Source organism: Pipistrellus kuhlii, unplaced genomic scaffold (genome assembly GCF_014108245.1).
Source record: "Pipistrellus kuhlii isolate mPipKuh1 unplaced genomic scaffold, mPipKuh1.p scaffold_m20_p_9, whole genome shotgun sequence".
Lineage (NCBI taxonomy): Eukaryota > Metazoa > Chordata > Mammalia > Chiroptera > Vespertilionidae > Pipistrellus > Pipistrellus kuhlii.
Genome location: NW_023425595.1, coordinates 25600205 through 25625398, shown reverse-complemented (window position 1 = coordinate 25625398; position 25194 = coordinate 25600205). Strand labels below are relative to the sequence as shown.

Below are 25194 nucleotides of genomic sequence, written 5' to 3'. Positions count from 1 at the left end.
TGAGGCTAAGGCACACTCATATTGTTCAATCTAATGGGAAAGACATGCAAAAAGTAGTCACAAATCAATGGTACAGAAATGTCTCACTTAACTCTTCAGTAGGTTCTTGGAAACTGCAACTTTGAGTGAAACAACAAAATGAAACCAATTTTACCATTGATTAATTAACATATACAAGAACTAAGTTCCTACAGCATATTTCTGGTCACAAAACATCACCAAACTTCTAAGTAAAGGCCCCAAACACTTCAAGTATTAAACATGAAAATGAATCTGAGAAAGCAAACCGAAACCCTTAGGGAAAACCCACTCAGACACAGAAGAACATGCCAACTTCACAGAGAGTGGCCCTGGCCAGGAATCAATTTTTTCTCTCTCTTATAAACATTAGAATGAAACAAAGTCGAATAAAACAATGTTATTCAAGAACCTACTCTACTTACACCTTGTGATGACTACTGTGGATAAGTACAAAATCTATGAAGGAGGTCTCATTTAGATTTTGAAATCAAGAGAGTTCTCTGAAAAAAAGAGAGAGAGAGAGGGGGGGGGAGGGAGGGAGGGAGGGAGGGAGAGAGAGGTAGGTCTCTGGCAAAGTCGCCTTTTAAAGTGACACCTGAATCATTGAGCTACTCAGGTGAAGAGTTTGCTTTTCAAGGGAGCAGTCCAGATGAGGACCCCAATTTAGGAGAAGATTGGGCCCCTGGAGGGACTAGCAGAAAGCCAGGATGGCTAGAATACAAAGGGGGAGAAGGATGGAGAGGTATCAGAGGATTGCAGCAGATTTTATCACAAGAAAAATGGGAAGTAATATATGTTAAAAAGCTTTCTGAACCATGCCCACTCATGTGGGATATAAAATTGAAAGCCACAAATGAACAAATGAGATAAACAAACAAAGCTCACAGGCACAGACAACAGTATGGTGGTTACCAGAGAGAAGGGGTCAAATATATGGCGACAGAAGAAGATTTGACTTTGGGTGGTGGGCACATAAAGCGACATACAGATGATGTATCCTAGATGATGTACACTTAAGACCTATATAATTTTATTTACCAATGTCACCTCAATAACATTTAATTTTTAAAAATCCTTAAAAAAAAAAAAAAAAAAAAAAAAGCCTCAGCCACTACGCGGGAAAACTTCGGAGAAAGCTATGTCAGCACTATTGAGCTCTGATACGCCCCGTCCCATGTCTCTGCCCACCCCCGAGCTGGACTCAAACATGGGCTAGAAGCCTGGGTTTGCTTTAAAAGGCAATGCCTGCTGGGTAGTCCTAATCCTCTATTTCCCTGGGGCTGCTGGGAGGGCAGGAGTTCCTACACCACCTCCAGCCTCTCCACATTGGGGTCCTCTAGGAAGTGCTAAGGGAACCTAAAGCAAAGGAACAAAGAAGACTAGCAGCCAGAATGCTGATCCCTGGGGACCACTGCTTCCAACCTTCTCACCACAAAGGACTTCTGCTGTGTTATCCCTATGTGGGTTTTATGGGAGGGGTTTGGAGAGGACAGCAATGCTGTCATCTAATCTGGGGATAGGGCAAGGTATAGACTTCCTGGAGGTAGAAAAATAATTTCATTCTCCCATAATTCGACTGAATTGTTGTTATCATGCCTACCACATTATAAAGCCCACCAAAAATGGATCGCTTATGCTTCACAGAGTCTTAAGAAATAGCTTTCATAGGAAGGATAGGAAGGCCTATTATTTTCATTGGGAGTTTTAAAATGACAGAACTATCCCTGGATCACCCAGTTGGAAACCAGTCCAGTGAGCACCTGCCCCAGAAATATGTCTCTCCAGCAGGCTGTGTCCTGAGCCATCCATATTCTTGCCTTGACCCTCAAGCATATCAAACTTGTGGCCAGCGGGGAGTTTGACATGCTTGCTTAGGCCTTCTGCACACACGTGGGCACCAGTTTGGATGCTGGCATTTAAAAGGGCACTTAGGAAATTCTGAGAAGCCCCAATGATTAAGATAAATGATGTTTCATTGCTAAAACGGACTTTTCATTTCTTGTTATCGATTTTCATGTTTTCACATCCTCGGATACGATTTGTTAGCCCAAGGCGGCATTCCAAGACACACAAATGTTATTAAGGCAACTGCTTTAAAGAGTGCCATGTCTTATTGAGGTGGACAGGACAATAGATATTGAATCTGCTACACGTGTGCTCCGTATGGGAGCTAGGGTTGGCACTGCATGACTCTCAGGCTCTTATATGTCTTCCTGGAAACCCTGACAATGGCCGCACCACCTGCTTATAGAAGCAGTCCCTGCCTTTGCAAACATTTGCCTGGGTTTCTGAAAAGCAGCTCCCGGAAGGAAGCCTTCTGCCACTCGAGTTTCAAGTTTACTCCATCTTACCTTATTTGTCATGATGTTGGAAAATATAAACTCTCCTGGGACTGGGGACAGTTGGCTTAAAATAATTAGGGGGGGGGGAGGGAGGTAGATGAGGATAAAGGCAGATAAATGGTGACAGAGGGAGACTTGACTTTGGGTGATGAACACACCATACAATACACAGATGTTGTATTATATAGAATTGTACACCTGAAACCTATATGATTTTATTAACCAATGCCCCTCCCCCCTATCAAATTCCATTTTTAGAAAAGATGGTCACCAGTGAGCATACACTGAGCTAGGTCACTGAGGCCATAACCCTTCATCTCCTCCACATTTGGAGTCTGGTTGATGTGTTGCACTTGGGGGTGGGAGGTACATCCTCCGTGTAGCTACTGAGCCTGTACCTCCTATATCATTGGCTCTCACAGCTAATTTCAATAGCATCCTATCCTGCATTGGAAATGATCAGTTTGTCATTGCCTGTGAGAGATCAAACTCATCAACCACCACTCTAAACGGGGTACCTGCCAGATTAGTTTATAAAATTCACCTTTGCTCACATCGTCCTATTCAGATTAAATGACTTTCAGATATGCATGCCTTCAGTGTAATTTGTCAGTAAGACACAGAGCTTTCTCTCTTGTTCTTTTTATGATGACTACAAACCCTGCATGATGTGTACTCACCCACAGTGGCATAGGTTTGCCCTAGCATCGATGGCTGGGACACCCAATACCATGGGACAAGAAGAATCTTCATCAACATCTTGGGTGGGGCCCCAAACTGTGCATGATCAGAATGCAGCCTAGTCAGGGAATGTTTGTGGAATGCCTGCTCTGGGTTCAGCCCTATCCTATGCACTAAATGGGATTGGAAAGTGCCTTGTCAAATAGATTCTTCCATCCTATTGGGGGTGGACATAGGCAGCTCTTTTGAAATAATTCAGTGACATGAGACAATGCCAGATGCCTTTGAAGGTCTCTGTTATATTCTCCCAGAAAATCCCATAGCCCCAGCTGACTGTACATTTCAGGGGCATTTGCCTCCAGATCAGCAACTTCATGTGCCATGCAGATTTGGTGCTTCAAAAACCACACAACTCACCCTAAAGCCAAAAGCAGACTTAGGGTCATTTTTCTAGTCTAGTGTTGCTGGGAAATCACCACCTTTGTTCCACCGATTCCATCCAGTCATCAAGAGCCTCAAAGTCCAGTCTGGGCTCTACTGCCAACCATTGGACTCTGTCTTCACATTCAAAGTTTTCTTGCTTCCTCAAATCACCTTTTGGTCAGTCCTACTGGTAGATATCTCTACTCCTACTCCCAAGCACAGGATTACTGCAGAAAATCACAGAACACACACACACACACACACACACACACACACACACACACACCAGCTAACTACTCGATCATCCTTTAATTGCCATTGAGTGCTCCTTAACTTCTGCAAATTGTCTCTCACGAATTGTCTTCATCTCCACAAACACCTATTCCCTACCTTCTCACCATGTCCCTCATCCTTCTTTCTCCAACCCGTGTCTTTACCTCTTCTTTCACCATGAAATCAAAGCTGGTGTGTCATGTTCTATCCATAGCATCTCAACATCTCTTCTCACTGCCTCTCACTTCTTCCTGCATAAATTCCCAGGCTGCCCCTTCCTCCACTACCTCCTCTAGGACTGGTTCCCTCCTCTAGCATCCTGACTTGCACTTCAAACAATGCAAATTTCTAGGATAAAAAGACTTGCCCTTGAGCCAGTTCTCCCTGCATTCCATCTTCTGCCCTGGCTCCCTTTTTCCTTAATACACTCTCTTGGAAGTGTACAGCTCCATGCCAATTCCATTTTCTCCCTTTCTCCTTTCTTTTGTAGACTCCCCCAAACCCTTTTCTAGTTTTCTAGAAACTGAAATTGTTCTGAGTGGTCAGCACCTACTGGGCTGGCCTCCTTCCAGGAACTAGGCTGCTGAGTTTCAGAGTTACTGCGTTCTTCTGCTTCCCTCCCAGCTTCTGGCTGCTGCTCTGGGTGTTCCTAGGTGGCCTCTTTTCCTCTCTCCAGTCCTTAAATGTAAATGCTCCATGGGGACATCCTTCATACTTTTCTCCTTACCTCTCTCCTGGGCTTCTACCACCAAATCTCTCCCTCCAGCCCCAACACCTCACTCATCCAGATGAGCATGTCCAGTTTTACCTCTCTTCCTGAATGAGCTACCTCTAGTCCAGCTTGGCACACCCCAACTGAATTCTCCTCCTTTCCATACCTGCTTCTTCTTTAGGCAGCCTTTGTTTCAGCCAGAGAAGCCATCACCTTCCCAGCTGCCCTTCCTTTCAGATGCATTTTATGAATTTTCAGGGACTTCTGAGTTTTTTGCTCTCTGTCTCTGAACTCCCCCTCCAACACAGCCAGTCAGTTCTATTGATTGCTTCTTCATGAACCACCAGCCTTGCTTTGATCCCAGCTCTTCAGGCCTCCAATGATTCCCCTATTTAGGCCTCAACCTCTCGTACCTAGGTATTGCAATGACCCCTTAACTAGTTTCCCTTTGGGTTAGTCCATTCTGCCCATGTTCCCTGCTTAAATTTTTTGAAACGCAGCTCAGAAAAATTCACACCCAATCCCTCAAATAATACAAACAGTGGAGCTAATTGAGCACTTACCCTGTGCACTTTACACAAATCATCTAACTTAATCCTCTCAACAACCCTATGTACTATTTTTATCTTCATTTTACATATGCAAAACTGAAGGCACAGAGAGATTTAGTGACTTGACACAAGTTACCATACATACCTTGTAAGTGTTAGAGCTGGGCTTTGAGCTCAGGTAGCCCAGCTCCAGTTCAGTTCCTTACCCCATGAACTCAATCTTTCTCACACAGTCCACAGACCATAATCCCTATGTCTGCTCAAGGCCACTAGAATCCAGTTCTGCTCTGCCTGACCAATCACTAACTACATCCAGACAGACATATCTGTTTGCCAGAGAATCTTTGCTTCCTGCCAGCAGTTGCTCTCCTTTGCCTTGTTTTTAAATGGAATTCCTGACACAATCAGGCTCTGACTGAGAACACTGTCATTCATTCATTTCTTCTTTTTTTAGATCAATAAATATTTAAACATTTCCTATGGTGCCAATCACTGTGCTAGGTCCAAGAGAATACCGCAGAGGACACACAAACACGACCTCATCCCCATGTGTGAACACTCTAGTGACTTCAAGCCCTGCTACCTTCCTCTGACCCCAGGTCAGACCCCATGTGGGCCTGGGCTGCATCTCTTCCCATGCTGCTTCCGCTCCGGCTTGACCCCTTCCAACACAAACCCTGCTAAGATCCTGCTAAGCTGCTTGCCTGTGGGATCAGACCCCCTTTGGTTGCGTTATATGTAACCCATGCTTTGTAAGGGTTCAAATGCTCCCTCTCAGGAAACCTCAGCGCCAAGCCCCTTTCTGATTCTGGGATGAGCTCCAGTAGTAAAGGAAACTATGGTTGGATTCCAGCCACATACCAGGAACAGGCGAGGCTCCTACAGCAACCCTTCAGGAAGGTGCTATTACGGTATTATCCTTCTTTGACAGCAGAGAAAACAGAGGACCAAAGAAGCTCCAGGTGGGACTCGGAAGTCTTGATTCTCTCCACAGAATCTCCCTGCTACCTCTGTGTCCCTATCATCCTGACTACCCCACAGGCTGGAGACAAGAGTCAAGAGCATGCTAATGGGGTTTGACTGCGATGGTGGGTCAGTGTTTCTTTGAACATCTCAAATACTGTGTTCCTTCTTGACTTTCTTGCATAGACCTATCTATTCAGTTGGTTGGTACACTGGGAGTGGTAGGGCTTTCCTTAACTGACTACAGGAAACTGAATGAAGAAATATTTAACACAACTCCAAAGATGTTCTTTTGAGGGGATGTTCTGCAGCTTTTCCTGCCAAACATTTGGTTATGGGATTCTCTGGGAAGAAGTGCAGGTATACCTACCTGAAGAAGCCTCACTTCCTCTCCAGCAAAGAAATGGCCTGTCATCCTGGACTGGGGACTCAGGGGCCGTCCAGCTCTGGGCAGAAAGCAGGAGATGGGCTGAGCACAACTATGTGGCTGGAGGCCAACATGGGCTGGGGGCTGAACAGCTGACCCCTGCTGACCAGGGAAAGCGGCCAGAACTGCTAAGATCTCACAGGGGAGGCTGTGGGTAAGCGAAGGACTCCAGCAAGTAGAGCTAAGCCCAGGCAGCAAGCAAAGCTTGAGATTGGGGAGGTGGCACCATTCACAGGGAGCCGACTGGTCTGAATAGGCCCAGGTGGAGACAGGCTGCCAAGGCCGCGGAGCTGACTGGTGGCAAAGCTGGCCCTAGGGGCCGTGGACCCCAATGCCCTCCACTTTTGTGGAACAATATTAACATTGCCGAAATGTTTGCGATACACACCTACTTTGTATCTTCCCTAATCTTCACCACTGAGGGAGGTGTAATTATGTTCACGTGTTACAGGTGGGAGAAATGAGTTCACATGTTACAGGTGGCAACTCAGGCCAGCCTTTAGAGCTCACTGGGGAATTGCTGTGCAGGGCAGGGGTTGAGGCAGGAGGCCTGTGAGCTGGATAAGAGCCGGGGAAGAGGGTGCCACCATCAAAGTGCCCAGGTGCTCCAGGTAGACTCTGGGTCTTTAATAACTAAATCTTTCCAGGGCTGCTGAGCGCTGTCTGCTATGAATCCTACCTCTCCAATCTTCCTCCCCTACTGCCCCCTAACTCTCAGTCAGGGTGTTGACACCTGTGTCAGGAACTATTGGCATCCGTGGACCCAGTGATGGGGAACTAAAGAAATGTGATGACAGCAGTCCTAGGAGTCCAGGCCTAGCCCAGCCCAGCCACTGACTGAGGGCACATGGCTCCATTGATGTGGCCTGTGCCCAGATGGAAATGGTCTCCATTGAGGGTCTCTTTCCTCCACGTAAGACCCAGGATTACTGACATTTGCCTCTGCACAAATGCTGTTTGAAAAGTTAGAGGTGCCACATTAATGCATATTGACAACAGCTCAATGAGATAATATTTCAAAATGGCTTTTCCAGGAGAAGGAGAAAGCAAGCCACACAAAGCAATGATCTTCTCTTACATTTTCTTAATGTGTTAGAGTCAGGTTACACACCCAGGACAGTCCAAGGGAAGAGGGCACAGAACATTTTTTAGGTACAGTTAGAACCTGAGAACTTCTATTTAGAGGAAAGGATCTGGGTTCAAGCACTGACTCTTGCTGTATTACTGGCCAGGCCACTTTACCTCTCTGAGCCTCTTTGTTGTAGTGAGATGTAAGAGGGGTTTGTCACGTGTTGAGCACTGGGCATAGTTCTGCTTGCCAGACTCAGGTGGCATCCCCTTCCATTCCACCCTGTGCAGATCTCCCTTCTGAAACCGCTCCAACCACACTAGTGACCACCCTAGACCACATACCCTGGTCTACAACCCAGCCTGGTCAAGAGGGCTGAATCAGAGTGTGGCTGTGGACATTCAATGAAACGGAAAGCTCCACAGCAGATTTGAATTCTTATTGCTGTTGTTATTCCTACAAGCGTAAGACCAGGATTGGCAAATAGCCTCATGCTTAGTCTGCTCCTCACATAGGCACAGCAGACATTACTAATCACTCCAGCCCAGTGATGCCTGCAGTGGAGCGGAAGGGAAGGGAAGCGGAAGTGCCCAATAATGCTCTTCACTGCCCTGTGGGGGTCCGAGGCCCACTACTGGGCCGATTAACTGCAATGGGGCAGGGAAAGGAGGCAGAATCACAAGGTAGTAGCTACCTTGCAAACTGGAGAGAAGGAAACACTGACCATAATAAGGCAGGTTTTTCTGCTCAGAGGAGCCATTGTTCTCTAGATAAGCCCTGTGGGCAGTACCACGCACGTGGGAGATGAGCAGCAGGAGGGAGGTGAGTGAGCCAACAAACCCAGAGAGCTTAAGCCGCTAAGACGAGACCCTCCAGAAAGAGTGAGAAGCGCTGACTCCGGCCCCTGTGCTGCACCTTTGGGCCGGCAGCAAGTTTCCCAGCACCCACACATCGTCCAGCCAACCTCACAGAGGCCCCCTGACCCTGCAGCCAGATGGTGGCCCCGAAAAGCGAGACTCAGGGAGCTCTTGGCCAGGCTCTGCGAGCCCAGAAGCAACCACAATGAAATCCAGAAGGCTCTTGAGAGCAGCCTGCAGTTTGGGAACAATCCTGCTAAGTCATAAATGCTTCACATTCCTCAGCTTTTGCCTTCAGGGTTTCTGGCAGCCCCAGGCAAAGGGCGAGTGTTCAGGGACAGACACTGATTCTCCTAGGCGGGGGAAGGTCAGACCAGGCCAGCCCGAGAAGCCAGCAGACCAGTCTCTTTTCCGGAAGCCTCCAGAGATGGGAACTGCACTCATTCCTTCCCCCTCCCCTGCTCCACCCTCCGCCCAGGAAGCTGCCAGATCCCAGCCTACATGACCCCTTGTGGGACCAATCACTAGTCTGTGTGGTGGACACAAAGCCAGTACCTTGCTTCCTTCCAGGATGTCCCTGAAGGGCCGTCCCAGCCACAGAGCTCCAGGCCAGGGCGTGGAAGCCACCTCACAGTTCAGCTTCTCTCCCTGCCGATCCTGCTCCTGCATAAGGACTGCCCCACTGATCGGTGCTCTCACAGGTGTTCCTGCCATGGCTCCCCTGTATGCAAGCAATCCTCCATCAGAGCCTGTTGCCTAGGAACCCCACCTGCGGCCACTTGGAAAGACTCCCAGAGTCTCAGAGTGCTGAGTATCATGGTATCTGGCTCCGTCAGCTCACAGGTAGAAACAGGCTGCCAAGGCCGCGGAGCTGACTGGTGGCAAAGCTGGCCCTAGGGGCGGCCGTGGACTCCAATGCCCCCCACTTTTGTGGAACAATATTAACATTGCCTAAATGTTTGAGATACACACTTACTTTGTATCTCCCCCTAGCTTCACCACTGAGGGAGGTGTAATTACGTTCACATGTTACAGGTGGGAGAAATGAGTTGCTCAGGTGGCACAGCTTAGAAGTGTTGGAAGCAAATTCCAGCCCAGGCCTGCGTGACCCCTGAGCCTGTCATCCTTGCACTGGCCACCGTGCTTCTGGCATTTCGGTTGGGGAAGATAAGGCCTTTGGAATGTTTATGATACCTATGAGAACCATGCGGTCCCGTCATCCGCTATGTGTGGGGAGGGGTCCCCAGGGAAGTCGCCTGTGGGAGAGGCCTGTGCTCCCAGACCTCGGCCTCTGGGTAGAGTTGTTCAAGTTCCCACATCCTCAGGGCAGCCCAGGAATGCCAGAGGTTGTCCAGTCAAGATCTCGACTCAATGCCCTGACACTCCCCAGGGATGTCCCCAAAGGTGACAGGAATGTGTCACACTCTCTGCACTAGACTGAGTCAGAATTGCTGTCTCACAGAGGAGGCAGTAGGAGCCTTCCTGGAGGAGGTAAATTGGGGGGGAGGGGGTGGAAGGAAGGGGACATACGCGTATAAAAGCCTTCTGATACACCAGCCAGGAGAGAGAAGGAAGGAATACCTCGTCAGAGGCAAAAAAGAGGAAGGCAGGAAACCAGGGAGGCAGGCCTATCAGTCCCTGGGGACCCCTTTGCACTGCGCCCACATGAGCACACACACCTCAGGACCCTGTGCACCTCAAGCAATGAGGCTTCTACCTGCAAGTTCAGTCTCCTTCAGGCCCTGAGCCCACCAAGAACTCTCATGCCTAGTGGCCGAGTCTTAGAGGCTGTGGGTCTGAGCAGCGGACTCTTGCTGTTCCCCCAGCACACCTGAATTCCGCCTCAGTTTCCTTGCCTGGCACTCTTATTTCCCAGAGGAATCATTGCTGATCACGAGTCCAGATTGCTTGACTGAGGTTCTGACATCATGCCCAGCCTTGGCTTCCTGCTTACCTTCTCCAGGGCCAGGAGTGTGTGTGTGTGTGTGGGGGGGGGGGGGGGGGGGGGCAATCAGCAACTGTGCTCCAAAAATGATCACTGGTTCTGGTCCTCCTCAAAAGGACAGAGTTTCCAGATCTCACCCACTGTTGATATGGCAGAGGCCAGGAGATCAGGTGCCCACCCATGGAGGGTATTGGAGGGCAGCAGCACTCAGTGGCTTGTGAAGCTCAGACAAGGTTTGGGTGGGGTGAACTTGCGTGGGAGACAGCCCTATAGGCAGACATGGAGTCCACTACCCAACATCAGGCAGCAGGGGGTGGTTCTGGCCACTTGCCAAGCTTGGCAGCTAGGAAGCTTCAGGGAAATCCCTGGAATTCAGCAATGAGCCCCAGGCAAAAAGTCCTCAAGGGCTGGGCTCTGAGGGCAGCTGAAGGACTACACTGCACCTGGACCAGCCCTGGAGAAGGTGGGGCCAGCCAGAACAAAAAGTGCAGGGTCTGGACCCAGGGGTATTCATACATTCAACAATATCGGCCTCACAAGAGCCAAGAAGAAGCCTCTCAAAGTGACCCCGGGTGGGCAATGGTGTGCCCAAGGGAAAAGCTGTACAGGTGCTCAGTCTTAGACAGAAGCATTTTGATTGGAAATTAGGACGGCCCAAGGGGCACCATGACAAGGAGCCCTGAGACCGGTGTTTAAGACCTAGCTCCACTCCCGAGTTGCCGAGAGACCTTGAGCAAGTCACTTCACCCCTTTATTCGGTGAGTCTCTGTAGGAAATGGAGGGGCCGATCTAAAGGAATGAAAAGGATGCACATGGGACAATAGATGAGCATTTAACAAAGGGATTCTTTTCAAAGTTGGGGGCAGAAGTGAGGGCAGCCATGAGGGATGCCGATGCACCAGAGCGCAGCAGTCCTGGGCAGCTAGTACCACACCAGGGACACAGTAAGACCTAGCGTTACAAGAAAGGCCCGCCAAGAAGCATCCAGGGCTTTCAGTGAGGAATGGACTCACTACTGCCTTCCTGAGACCAGGCAGCGAGGGAACAGGGGGATGAACACCCCCTCTTTCTCCTCAGGCCCTCCCTTCATCTCCTGCCAGGCCCTCCCGGTAGGAAGCCAGAGGCCAAGGCTGCCCAGTTAGGAAGCAGGGGGAGGAGTGCGAGTACCCAGCACACCCTCTCCAACAGTATTCCCTCATCCCCAAATGAAGGAAGCAGTCTCTGTCCCGATGTTTTCCAAGGAGGCTGAGGGTCAGGCAGGAGGTTCCAGCTCCAGAGGAGAGGGACTGGGTGGCTTCTGAAGTCCCTTCCAGGTCTCGAGTCCAGGATGCTCAGTAAATAAGATCACCAGAAAGAAGGGCTGGGCAGGGCACCTGGGGCTGAAGAGGAAAGTCTGGGCCGCTCGATAGAGCCAGCCTGGAGACAGCAGAGTTCGAGTGTGAATTGAAGTGGCCGCCACAGGATCCGAACTAACTTCCTTAGGAGACAAGGGGTATGCGGGAAAGGGGTGGCTAACAGGCCCAGGTTCAAATTCTGCCTTTGCCACTTATTAGCTATGGGAAGAAAGGCATTCAATTCTCTGTCAAAATGGGATCCCTCTCACAAGCTTGTTTTAGGGATTAAACAGAGGAGATTATGTGTCAGTGCCTGGCATACCATGTGTTCCCATTAAGCAGGGCTCTTTCTTTCTTAGAGACACAGGACCTGGAAAGAAATGGCACACTTCACTTAGTGAGAAGTGAAAATATTTGCAAAATGAAAAAGCAAGTGAGCTCAGGGAGATGGGTTGCCTAGAAAACAAGTCCCCTTCACTAAGGGCGGGGAAGGTCCCCAGGAAACCCAGAAATGCTGTAGGGCAAGTCACATGAGACCATAGAGTGACCCCGAGTGAATGTCCAGGGATGACTCAGCCTCGGGGCAGAGCAGGACTGTCCCTGGTCCACGCACATACCAGCTGAAGCCTTAGGACTCCCTGCCAGCAAGGCTTGCTCAGAGAGAGTGCACACTACTTCAGAGAGCACCTGGTGGCTTATCAGTGCCTGGTGGCTGGGATAGGCAGGTAGGGCCAGATCTCAAGCCTGTGCTCTCCCTGGGTGAGGGGTTGGCTTCTCACGAGCTGCTGAGGGACGCGAATTGGATGCAGAGCCAGCTGTTCTTGGTTCAGTGCCAGCTCTGCCACCACCTGCAGCTTCTCATTGAGTCTCCTTCTCTCACCTGCTGAAGGAGGAAGATAGCCCCCACTTCAAAGGGTTTCCATGTGGACTCAGAACATGGATAAGCGCATGCACCCAAAGGTGCAAATAGCAGTGCCGCCTGCTCACAGCTCTCCCCATGGCTACGGCTGTGGCTGCACCGCAGAGGAGTCGCAGGAAAGAAATGACTTCCCATCAAAGGCAGAGGAAGGGCTAACTTACCCGTGCCCCAGCAGGAGGGAGCATGTGCTGATTGGGATTTAGAACACAGACATCCAGGCCCCCAAACTCTGAGTGCTGAGGTCATGGGGATTTGGAGTGGTGCTAGCAGGGCAGGCTGATTGGACAGAAGTGACCTCTGTGGAAGCTAACGCACCAAGATGGTGCTCGGAGCACACTCAGTCACTGTGGATGCTGACACCTCCCTGCAGGTCTGCAGGAGGGCCATCCCGGTGAAAACTCGGCAGTGAAACCCAAGGCTGGGAAATGACTGAAGCTGGAAGGAGGGGAGTCTTGCCTGAGTCCTGCAGAGATAACTCCCCCTGCAACTCTCAGACCCCGTCCCACCCGTTGTGCACTGGGATGCAATACAAATTGGGTTCTGTTCTCACTGCCGAGTGCGAATTCAGTCATTCCCAGCAAATCCTTCTGTAGATTTCAAGAGCTGTAGGTGTTGGTAAAGAGGATAGTCAACCTAGGTAGACTCTGTCTATAAGCTTAATGATATTACTTTACAGAACAGGCCAATCAAAGAAGCTCCTGACTTCCTATTCTTTGTTGGGGGGGGATGAGATCTTAGGGAGCCAAGGTGGCTTAGTGGTTGAGCATCAACCTATGAACCAGGAGGTCATGGTTCAATCTCAGCCAGGGCACATGCCTGGATTGCAGCCTGGATTCCCAGTGTGGGGCGTGTAGGAGGCAGCCAATCCATGGTTACATATTTCTTTCTCTCTGAAATAAATAAAAAATACTTTTCCAAAAAAAATGACATCTTAAGGTAGTTTGGTTCCTTTCTGGGTATGCTTCCTGGGCACCAACTTCCAGCACCCCCTGGCCCCATGCCTGCACTTGGTAAATGTTCACGCTGTCCTTCTTTCATGGGATGCTCTGCCATTCAGACCTAGGAAGACTGACACTCACAGTCTAATATTTGGGCCTAACCTGTGGGAAATGGACTCAGATTCTCTGAGAACAAAATCACCAGAAAGAAGGACTGAGGACAGTACCAGGGGCAGAAAAGTCTGGGGAAGCTCGTAGAGCCAGCCTGGAGATACAGCAGAGTTGTGTCTGGAAAGCAGTCTGAATCCAGGCCCAGCACATCTGAAAGGAGAGAAGGTTGAGCGTTCCCAACCCAGGATCTCCAGAACTCAGCCCTTGTAGTGCCACGGGGCAGTCCGGGCCTTCCTCTGTCTGTGGACTCCTGGTCCCATGTCCCGGGCCTCATCCCCCTTATCCCGGCTGTCTGGACCCAGTTGACAAGGGTGATAGCTCTTCCTGCAGTTCCTGCTCCAGATGCTAGATCAGGCCAGGGGGAAAGGGGCAGGGGGTGAGAAAGCATGATCCTTGCTCTTTAAATGGCTATCCCAGGATCTGTAACTAAGTCTGTGTGGGGACAGATGGTTCAGAGGAGGGTGTGTTTTGAAAGAGGGATGGGAGCTGGGTTGTGAAGGACCTGGAATGGTCCCATTGCAGCTGAGGGACTGTCTTTGTCTTGCATTCAGGAACCAAGAAGGGTCTCTAGGTTTTCTAAGCTTGGAAGCAATGAAACCAGGCATGACTATGCAAAGGGAGGGAAAGGAGGGCGCTGTCTGCTCCATAAGCCACAGCCCCCTGGTCGCCAGAGCAGCACCAATGGGCATGTCAGCTCCTCTGATCCCGAGTCCAGGTGCTAGGCTGGCTTTGTTCTGCCCTCGGTCACTCACTCTACCCTAGGGTCCTTCCTCTTCTTGCCAGCATGACAAAGGACCTGGAGGGTCTTCCTGAAGGCCCGGATGTCTCCCAGACTTCACAGGGAAGCACTGACTTGGAGACAGGTGGGTTGGGTTCTAGAACCAAAGTTCCTTTCCTTGAAGAGGTCATGGCCACACTCTCAGATGGGTTCTGTTTCTCTAACAGATTTGCTTGCCCAGCCAGTGTGGCTCACTGGTTGAGGGTCAACCTCTGAACCAGAGGTCATGGTTCGATTCCCAGTCAGGGCACATGCCCAGGTTGTGGGCTCAGTTCCTAGTAGGGGGCATGCAGGAGGCAGCGGATAGATGATTCTCTCTCATCATTGATGTTTCTCTCTTTCCCTCTCTACCTCTGCCTTCCTCTCTGAAATCAATAGAAATATCTTTTATAGAATAGTTTGCTCAATGCTGTGAGAATGCAATGAGATCATCAGTGTGGAGGCTGCTAGTGTGTGGCTTGAGGACCCAGAGAGGTCAGCGAATGCTTGCAGGATGTGAACCTGGCTAGCAGCTCGGGCTGGGGTCTCTGCAGGAGGAAGCTCAGCCAGCCCCAGCCCAGCAGAAAAATGTTCCCTCACTGAGAAAGCTCCGGAGGGGTCACCAGTATTCCAAGCCCATGTCAGGCAGAGCTCTGACCCCTCTGCTGTCCCCTGGGGGGGAGGGGCTGGGCTCCTCTGCCAGGGTTTATAGGCTATTAATAGTTCGCGGCTGTAGGGCTGCAGGCCACTGTCCAAGGGGCTCCTCTTTTTCCCCCTGCTCTCAGCCACACTGCTCTTTGTAACCACTTAGAAAGAGCTGTGTTGTTTGAGAAAGCTGGTGAGGAAGCGGGCATCAAACCTTTCCCCGAGAGGACCACCACTTCCACCACATTGTGGGTTTCCCAGCCCAACAATCTATCTCATCTCCCTCTTCCAGCCAGGAAAATGAAAGCCTTCCTTTTCTGCTCTGCGTTTCGGCGTTTTCTTTAGAGCAATTGTCTCTAAGTAGGCGTTCACATTGTCAGGCACTTGGGTGGTTTTGTCATGTAATCCTGATCCTGAGAGAGGGGCTACTTTCAGCCCCTTTTGCAGGTAAGAAGACTGAGCTTATAAGAGCTGATGTGATTCAGCCAGAACTACAGGGCTGGCAACGGGATTCCCAGGAGCAACCTCGGGGCTTCTGCTTCCAGGACCTGCACTTTCATCCCAGTGCCCTCCCTGCCTCTGGTGTCCCCAAGGAAGGCCTTCCCCTGGCTTCTCAGAGCTCCTCCCCCAAGTGCACGGGAGTAGAGAATTCCAGAGTTTGAAAGGAACTCCCGAAGTTCCCACATGAGGCAGGAATGTCAGGCCTTTGCTACAAGATTCCTGGCTGATGGATGTTCTATTTCCAGAAGGGAAGTGAGGGGAACCAGCCCATGGACAAGTGCATCATCCAGGGTAACTTCCTTCACTGACAACAAGGTGCGTAAGTTCTGACTTAACACTGCCTAGACAATAAGGAAAATCCATCTAGTGATGAGAACTCCAGGGCTGATGAGTTCAGCGGCTCCATAATGTCACCAAGGCCCCGGGTTCTTCCCAGCACTCAGCCCTGCCATTCTCGGGGTCGGTGATTCTCCACTTGGGCTGGAGGCAGCTGCCTCTGTTCCAGGTGTCACACATGGCCTCAGGAAAGGCCAGAGGGAGAGAAACAGGATTTGGTTTTGTTTTCTTTTGTTTGTTTTCCTATGTGTCTCTTTCCTCTTTTTTAAAGCAAATAAAGCTTTCTTGGCGTCCTTTAGTGACATTCTCTCAATCTCCTTGGCCAGGACTGAGACCAGTCACAGGCAAAGAGAATGCGATCAGCGGATGACTGGCCTGTAACAGTGAGGATTTGCCATATGATGTCTCCCTGGGGCACAGAAAGGCGGCACACAGCCCTCAATACAACCAGGGATTTATCAGCAAGAAAAAAAGGGGAGAATGTTTGGGAGGAGTGGACCTATTATCTCTGTTCCTGACAGATACCATACAATTTTCCCTGACTTATAGGTGAAAAAAAATGGAGACTGAGAACTATACATGACTCGACTCCTCATCTGTTGGACTTGACCCAGCATCTAACCCTCTTCTATAATCCCAAGAGTATCTAGAACAATGCTTTCCATATAGCTGGTACCAAACCAACCAGCCCAGTATAATGCAACCAATGTTTAGGGGTTGCCTACTATGTGACAAGCAGTTTGTAGGATGCCAGGAGTACAAAGAAGAGCTTACACTCTGGTACCCTTGGTTATTATTATAACTAGAGGCCCAGTGCACGAAATTTATGCATGGGGCCAGGGATCCCCTCAGCCCAGCCTGCACCCTCTCCAATCCAGGATCCCTCTCACAATCCTGGACTGCTGGCTCCTAATCACTCACCAGCCTGCCTGCCTAATCGCCCCTAACTGCCCCCAGCTGGATGGCCAGGTTGCCCCCAACTGCCCCCTCCCTGCCAGCCTGGTTGTTCCTAACTGCTCCCCCCCCCCCCCGCCCCTGCTAAACTGGTTGCCCCCAATTGCCCCCCTCTGCCGACCTGGTCACCCTTAACTGGCCCCCTTGCCAGCCTGATCACCCCCAACTGCTCCCGCCCCCCGCCGGCCTAGTAACCCCTTAGTGTGCCCCGCCAGTCTAACTGCCCTCAACTATGCGCCCCCCCCCCCTTGCTGGCCTGGTTGCCCCCAAACTATCCCTCTCTGCTGTCCCGGTCACCCCTAACTGCATCCCCTGGCAGCCTGATTGCCCCTACTGCCTCCCCTGTTGGCGCCCTCTTCCCCCCTCCCCCCACTCTCACTCTCACCCCTGCCGGCCTGGTCACCCCTCACAACCCCTTTGCTAGCATGGTCGCTCCATGCAGCCTGCTTGCTCAGTCATTTGATCATCCCTCACTAACCCCCCTGCCAGCCTGTTCATAGGCAGCCATTTTGTGAGGGTGTGAGGGTTTAGTTGCATATTACCTCTTTATTATATAGGATACTTCATTGTTGCTGTATTACTTAGCACACATGATGTGCTAGGCATTTGGGAATATACAATGTTCATGTCAAGACTCAGTTTTGTTGTTATTGTTGTTTTGTATCCCATTTGGCAGACAAGAAAGTGACACTGATGAGCAAGAAGTAACTTGCCCAAAGTCTCATGCCTCATGGGTGTCAGACCCAAACTCAGAGCCCACCGTCTCTCAATCTTCTTCTCTATGCCCCTCACTCTACTGAATATGCTAGCTTACCAATTAAAAACAAAACATATAACGTTAAGCTAATATGTGGATATATAGGTCTCAAGAGTTATTGTCATAAGATTAATATTTATTCATCACTCCTTACCTTTTTCCGCTCTACTTAGTGGGGGCTGACCTTGCCTGCCCAAGAGATGCAAAGTTGAGCAGTTTCATTATTTTCCTCTGGCCTTTGATGAGTCACACAAAGTTTTCCACAAAACAATCCAAAGACTAAAATGTCTCCCCTCCTCAGCTGGAAATATGCCAGGGAGAACCCACAGGCAGGGAAGTGAAACACTCCCTTTCTCTTCATTTTTAGATAAATTTTCCCAGGTGAGTCCTTTCTAGAATTCAGCAGTTCCTCCATTCTGAATGTCATAGCATTGTTAACACCAGCCTTCTGATAGCTCTGAGCCTTCTGGCGCTGATCCCAAGAAAATGCCCCAGGTGAAAATGAGAGGCATGTCTTTCTCAATCCATCGTATGGTTCAGGGTCCCACTGGCTCTACGAAAATTCTGCTCCTTCACCATCACAAGCTGTGGCTGCTGTTGAGGTGCACTCTGCTCAGCATCCATCCTCCTCTCCTGGCGGAGGTTACTTTGTGTCCCACAACAGACCTGCCTCCAGCCTCTTGGGAGCCAGGAATCCAAGGGATGGGCAGCAAGCCACGCATCTAGCCCAGGAAGCCTGTTTCGTTTTTATTGATATTAGAGAGAGAGGAAGGGAGAGGGAGAGATAGAGACATTGATCAGCTACCTCCTGTACGCCTCTTTTCGGGGATCAAACCTGCAACCTGGGCACGTGCCCTGACCGGGAATTGAACCATGACCTCCAGGTTCATAGGTTGACACTCAAAAGCACATAGGGCCAGAAAACCTGTTTTAAAGGAATGTTAAGAAATTCAATAAAATCCCTACAGAAACCCCGATGAGTCCCACTGCAGGTCTCACAGAGCCTTGGGTCACCATGTCTGGAACTGAGCTCCTCGAGCACATGTTACTTCTATAATACATCAAAGGCTCCCAAGAAGCCTTCTCGTCTTCCTTAGGAGCAAAGAGCAACGGGCACCTTCTCAGTGCACCCCAGTTTCTGTGCTAGTTGCTAGACGTTCCCAAATCAGTACTTTCTGGTGACATCTGGACAACAACTTTGTGGCCATAAACATCCAAACCTGCAGAACTTTTATGAGTTTATTTGAGTCAAAACTGACGACAATTGCTGGGAAGAAAGACTTAATTTGCTCCAGAGAATATAAATGTTTCTTTTATGCATTTGGAATTAAGGAGGGAACTTAAGGAAGATTATATGAGGGTGGGAGAAGCAAAGTAGGGTTCAAATACAGGACAGCTAACAAGATGATATGCTCTCTTGAGAGTGGTCAGGCTTTAGAAGGAAGGGACTGAAAAGAGGCATTTCAAAGGTGTGTTCACCTAGATGCACAGAAACAATGGACAGGGCTTGCTGAAGGCAAAGAGAAGCCTTTTCTCAAAACATATATGCCTGGGGTGTGACTACCAACTATGACCTGCTCAGTTGGGAATTTATGATCAGGCCACCCTGTGAGCTTACCTCCTATAGAACCCCCCTTTTATCTACAGCCTCCCACAGGGTTCCCAGGGTCCGAAAGGGCTTCAGAGGTTGGGCTCAGGATGAGCAGACTCTATTCACCCATCTTGCCCTTCTCTCATCCGGGTCTCAGTTTCCTCCCTTTTGTTCGACTCAGTTTTTCTTATCATCGTCTCTCTTCCTGTACTCTATCTAAAGCCTTCTTACTTATGTGAGAACAAGCAGAGGCCTGAGACTCAGGCTAGGGCCAGGTTCAAACACCAGTTGCGAGTTCAAGGAAGAGACTCAACCTTGCTGAGACCCACCATGCTCTTTTGGAAAATAGGAATAACAGTTTCTGTCTCATAGTGCTGTTGGTAGATTAAGTGAGATCTTTTGTGTAGGAAGCCTGATGGATAGGCTGGCATATTGTAGGATACATAATCCATGTCAGTCCGTGTCACACCAGGTGGCCTACCTAAACACTCACTGGTGCTTCACAGAGGTTTCCTGGATTAACCTGAAATAAACATTTCCCACATTTCTGGGCTGCACTGGAAGGGGTTCCTCCACCACCCCTGTCTCAGTTAAAAAAAGAAAAAAAATCAGAAGCTTGAAATCTGAGGAAGGACTGGAGAGAGGCAGTGAAGTCAGCCGAATGCTAGAAGCCCAGATTGCCTTTGGCTCAGTCTAGATTTGAGGGAAACCTGGAATTACTGCGATTTCATCACAGCAGCTGGTCCAAGATAAACCTGCCAGAACTGCTCGGAGGCCAGATCTGGATCGCAGCGATAGCCGGAGCCCGCTGAGAAGCAAGGAGAAACTATTTATCTGACATTTTTTCAACCCCAACCAAGAATTTTCTTTGGCTCAAGATGTCCTTGGGACCGGTTTTCATTTGCATGGAGCTCATTTCAGGATCCGCGTGCACGTCTGACGGAGGAGACTTCTTAGAAAGACTTCCATTCCCCTGCCGCCTGGTTCACGTGAGCCTTTCTCGTGATTCAGAAATAAGGATTCATCCAGGAAGGCTAATCCCCAGGTTTCAGTTGTGCTTGGATTGTGCCAGAACCTCATGTATGGGTTCTCTCTGACTCAATTCCACACACAGCCGGTGCGGGCCTGGACATACGCAAAGATGGCCACCAAGGAACACTTGTCCTGCTTCCAAATTGGCAGGCTTCATCTAATTGAACCCATGTTAACCAATGTGGCACATTTTAATACATTTCTCTGTTTCAAGCTGAGGCAGCAAATTGGAGTGCAACTCTTCTTAACAGCTGCTTCTGGAGAGGCTGTCTGGAATCTCTGCATCCTTGACTCTTTGGTGCCAACCACAGGAAAATGTGTCCATTTATTATAGATCTTGGAGGGGTTGCATGACATCATGTCTGAACTAGAATGTCACCATTGTTTTTCTTTATTAGTTAATAAAATTATATAGGTTTTTGGGTGGATGCTACCATTCTTGTAATATTATTTTTTTAAATATGTTTTCAGTGATTTCAGAGGGGAAGGGAGAGAGAAAAACATCAATGATAAGAGAGAATCATTGATTGGACCTCTCCCACACACCTCCTACTAAGGATCAAGCCAGCAACCCGGGCACATGCCCCAACTGGGAATCAAACCATGACCTCCTGGTTCATATTTAGGCTTAACCACTGAGCCAAGCAGGGCAGTTCTTGTAATATTATTATGCGGACTCTGCACTTTTCCAGTAGGTAGCATTTGGGGAATAGTATGAATATTCCAGGAACAGAATAGTGAGATGTATTTTGAGAAAACAATCCAGAATGTACCCAATTGGGTCATCATTCTCTGCTTCCAACCAGTCGCCTTGTTCTAATGATGTTGCCTGGAGCTGCTGTGGTTTAATTATTCTTAGTCAAAGCTGAGCACAAGGAGAGTGTTTGCTGCATTGTTGTTATGGCCAAAGATTAGAAACAAATGTTGACCAATAGGAAACTGGCTAAATCAATTATGATACATTCAGTCAATGGAACATCACATAATCATTTAAAAATGTAGTAGGAATCAATGTATTGTTATGAACCTATCTTCAAGAAATATAATTAAATCTGTAAATATACAAGATCCTGGTCATACTGGTTATCTCCAGGGAGAAAAACAAGCAGCAGAGGAGTGAGAGAAGAAAGAAGTTTTCATTTCCATCACCTAATGTTTGTACACTTTGAATTTTGTACTTTGTATTACCCATATACACATAATAAAACGTTTGATTTTTTTTCAAAAGTGCATTCAGAGTCTAATCCCCCAAAAGAGATGGTTGAACTAACTAAGCAAATCAAGCAATTATAATCACAGGAACACTCAACTGCTGAGCAATTACTCTGTACTGTATGGGTCGCTGCAATGGCTAGTTATTAAACATTTTATCTGCTTTTCTCCTCAAAGCAATCCTATGAAGTCAATTTTACCACCTTCATTTTAGACATGAGGACATTGTGACTCAAAGAGTTTAGGAAAGTTGCCTGAGGTTACACAATCCACACAGGCTAAACTGGGATTCAAACCGAGGTTGGGCTAACTTTTTCCACCAGCTCCTGGGGGCCTCCTTCATCAAACATGCAACGAGATTGCATCTCTCTTCTCACTCTATACCCTGGGCCTGGCAGAGTGCTTGGCACCCAGGAGGTGTCTAATACATGCAGAGTGAATGATCAACAGAAAGCAAAACAGTGAGAGCAATACTTAGCCAGTAATTCCCTAAAAGGATTTTCACATGTTTGAGCATCTTAGAATTGCTTGGAAGATAACAACCTTCATTTGGATGGCTGTATTTTGCTGTGTTTGCTTTAAAAAAAAAAAATAGTCACATTGTTCTTAGTCACACCTCACAAAGCCTCATTACTTCAAAATGACTTTCTGGTGGAGGATGATTTCACAATAAGGAAAATCAGAGAATGTGGTTTTCATTTGGCTACCTTTAAAAATAGCTGTTTTTCAGATGGGATCATATGAATAAATGCATATTCTCTTTGGTTTTTATCTTCTGTTTTTCTGCATGATTGTTGGAAAAGTTCAACAAGCATGACCATTCATTTCAGGGTGAATTTGGGACCCAAACAGTTAAACAACCAGCCCCTTTGGTTTCCTTGCTGCCTCCCAGCCAAGGAGATGAATGGAATGTTCATGAGGTCGCTTGGCAGTCGTCCACATTCCTATGGGAACGTTGCAGCAGCGAGAGCTTTGGGACACTAAGAGGCAAATGTGTGGGAGTCGTGGGGCAAATTGCAAATGATCCAAAGTCTCAGAAAAATGTGTGGAGCGCTGTTGGCCCGAGGATGCTTTGCAGAGGACCAGCAAAGTCTCTGCCCTTGCTCAGAGGCAGGAATTGGCACTCTCCATTCTTCCCTACAGCTGCCCAGGCCTTGGATTCCACGGACCACTTGCAGCACCGTCGGGATGGGAGTTTATTACAAGAATTTCATCAAGGAGTCCCACTTCTTCAGCTGGTCTTTATACTCCTTTCTCCTCTCTGATACTCAAGAAAATGACTTCCGAGGGATTTCCCCCAACCCCCTCCTCCTCTCGTCTCCCCCATCTGCAGCTTTTTCTGGCCTTCCCCAGGAAAGAGAACTCAAAACCAATGCATTTTCATTTTCCTCAAGTACTTCCTGTATTGTTTAAAATGTACTCTCTGGAGATCAGGTGAATTCACTAGAATCCTGCATTCCCTCCAGTTTTTCAAAAAGGCTACTTCTGATCAAGGATGATGGTGGAAAATGGATTTTCTGTTTAAAATTAGAAACCGTGATAGTCACGATATTCCCTTAAAGAGAAGCTGATTCAAATTTCTTGTTACCACACTAAAAAAAAAAAAAAAAAAAAAAAAAAAAAAAAGTCTTCAGCTTAAAGCTGTCAGAGCACAGATGTCTGTGTACCCCAAATATCTCTTGTGCCAGTAATACTGAGAGATGTTCCCCACATGAGGAAGGAACCCTGTGCTCTGACTTCCTGCTCTGCTTGGTGAGCACTTGGGATGAGTTCTCTGCAATGTCCACGTAAGAAACATCCAAATCTGTAGAGTTTTCATAAGTTTGAGCCAAGCTGACAACATACGCCAGGGAGAAGAATCTCAAATGCTCCGGTGATAAACATTTTGCAGTTCTTTTATGCATTTGGAATTAAGCATGGAATTTACAGAAGATTATGTGAAGGTGGGAGAAAGCAAAGTGGGATTCGACTAAAGGACACTTAAAACTATTTGCTCCCTTGGGAGTGGTTATATTTTAGAAGGAGGACTCTGAAGAAAAGGATTTCAGAGGTGTGATCACCTAGATGCACAAAAACAATAGACAGGGCTTGCTTAAGACAAAGATAAGCCTTTTACTAAAATGTTATATGCCTAGGGAGTGACTATTCACCATGACCTGCCTGTTAGGAATTTATGATTTATTACTGCACCATTTATTCATCCACAGTGGTAACTTGGGTGGTTAAGACTATTATATCCTAGCACCATTAGGCTAGGACAGTGGTTGGCAAACTCATTAGTCAACAGAGCCAAATATCAAAGGTACAATGATTTAAATTTCTTTTGAGAGCCAAATTTTTTAAACTTAAACTTCTTCTAATATCACTTCTTCAAAATAGATTCGCCCAGGCCGTGGTATTTTGTGGAAGAGCCACACTCAAGGGGACAAAGAGCAGCATGTGGCTCGAGAGCTGCAGTTTGCTGACCACGGGGCTAGGATATGGAGGGAAGGAAGATACTGGGAGCTTTGGAGTTGAATTATCGCTCTTTGTTTTATCTTCTCCCCACGTGTTTGCAAAAATATAATCATCCCCAAAGGCTGAGAGATGAACCAGGTCACTGGTTTTATTAGTGAGGCCCTATCTAACTAACGCTCCTGAAGGCAAAACTAGCAGTCCCTCCCAAGGCCAGCAAACCAGACTAAGAAGCTTACAAGGCAGGGACTACCTGGAAAGAAATAACTGATTAAGAAACAGTTGTTTCTAGGGAGGGAAATGGCACCCTGGCTTTGTTGGTACCAAAGGGCATTGAAACCTTAGAAGACTTTAGAATCAGAATGAAAAGAATAAAGGGAATAGGATGAAATGGAAATGACAATAATGAGCTATAGTGATGAAGTCATCTGCCCAGCCCATAATCTGCCTTCCAGAGCCTACTGCATTCCTTTGGCCGAAAAAGTAGCATTATCCAAGCATATTTCCTGCTCCCTAACCCCCACTAACTGACCCAAACTGAAAAAATCAGATCCTTCCAGGAGTTTAGATGCTGTTGTCTCTTGACGTGGTTGGTCACTTGAATTGAAGAGATGTCATTTGGCAGCAATGGGGTAGCCATCTTTTGTCCTGTTGATCGAGAGGCCTGAAATCATTTCTGTAGAGAGAAAAAGAGAGGCATGAACTGATCAGGTGAACAGAAACACACACACACACACACACACACACACACACACAGACAGAGAGAGAGAGAGAGAGAGAGAGAGAGAGAGAGAGAGAGAGAGAGAGAGACCACATAGGGCCAGACTGTCTCTGAAGGACCCTGACTCAGGCTCCTAAGGGCATCTGTGCTCAGGACTAGTCACATCCTTGGATTTTGCAACACCCATCTCTTTTGCATGGATGAAAAAGAGGATTATATGGAAAGCAACTCATAGGGTGATCTGATTATAAATTCCTAAGCGGGCAGATCAGAGTAGATACTCACTCCCTAGATATGTAACTTTTTAGTAAAAGTTTATCTTTGCCTTAAGCAAGCCCTATTCATTGTTTCTGTGCGTCTAGGTTAACACACTTTAAAAATAATCCACAATCACCCAGCTGGTGTGGCTCAGTGGTTGAACTTCGATTTATGAAGCAGGAAGTCACAGTTCAACTCTGTCAGGTCACATGCCCGGGTTGCAGGCTCCATCCCCAGTATGGAGTGTGCAGGAGGCAGCCAACCCATGATTCTTTCTCATCATTGATGTTCCTATCTCTCTTTCCCCCCTCTCCTTTCTCTCTGAAGTCAAGAAAGATATATTTAAAAAA

At 48.2% G+C, this 25194-nt stretch overlaps 1 protein-coding gene and 1 long non-coding RNA gene across 2 annotated transcripts in view; both read right to left on the bottom strand.

Annotated features, from left to right (window-relative positions):
* Positions 1 to 17365: 17365 nt before the first annotated feature.
* LOC123651920 lies at positions 17366 to 23669 on the bottom strand. Its single transcript, XR_006740922.1, has 2 exons — positions 22119 to 23669; positions 17366 to 21987 (listed from the first exon to the last, which is right to left on the bottom strand). It is a non-coding gene; the product is annotated as an uncharacterized LOC123651920 (long non-coding RNA).
* A 481-nt stretch (positions 23670 to 24150) lies between these two features.
* LOC118712599 (elongin BC and Polycomb repressive complex 2-associated protein-like) overlaps positions 24151 to 25194 on the bottom strand; it is a 71029-nt gene continuing 69985 nt past the window's right edge. The window contains exon 3 of the mRNA XM_045577894.1: positions 24151 to 24541. Within this exon, the coding sequence (XP_045433850.1) occupies positions 24480 to 24541 (62 nt within the window). The 3' untranslated portion in view covers positions 24151 to 24479. The remainder of the gene's footprint in view (positions 24542 to 25194) is intronic.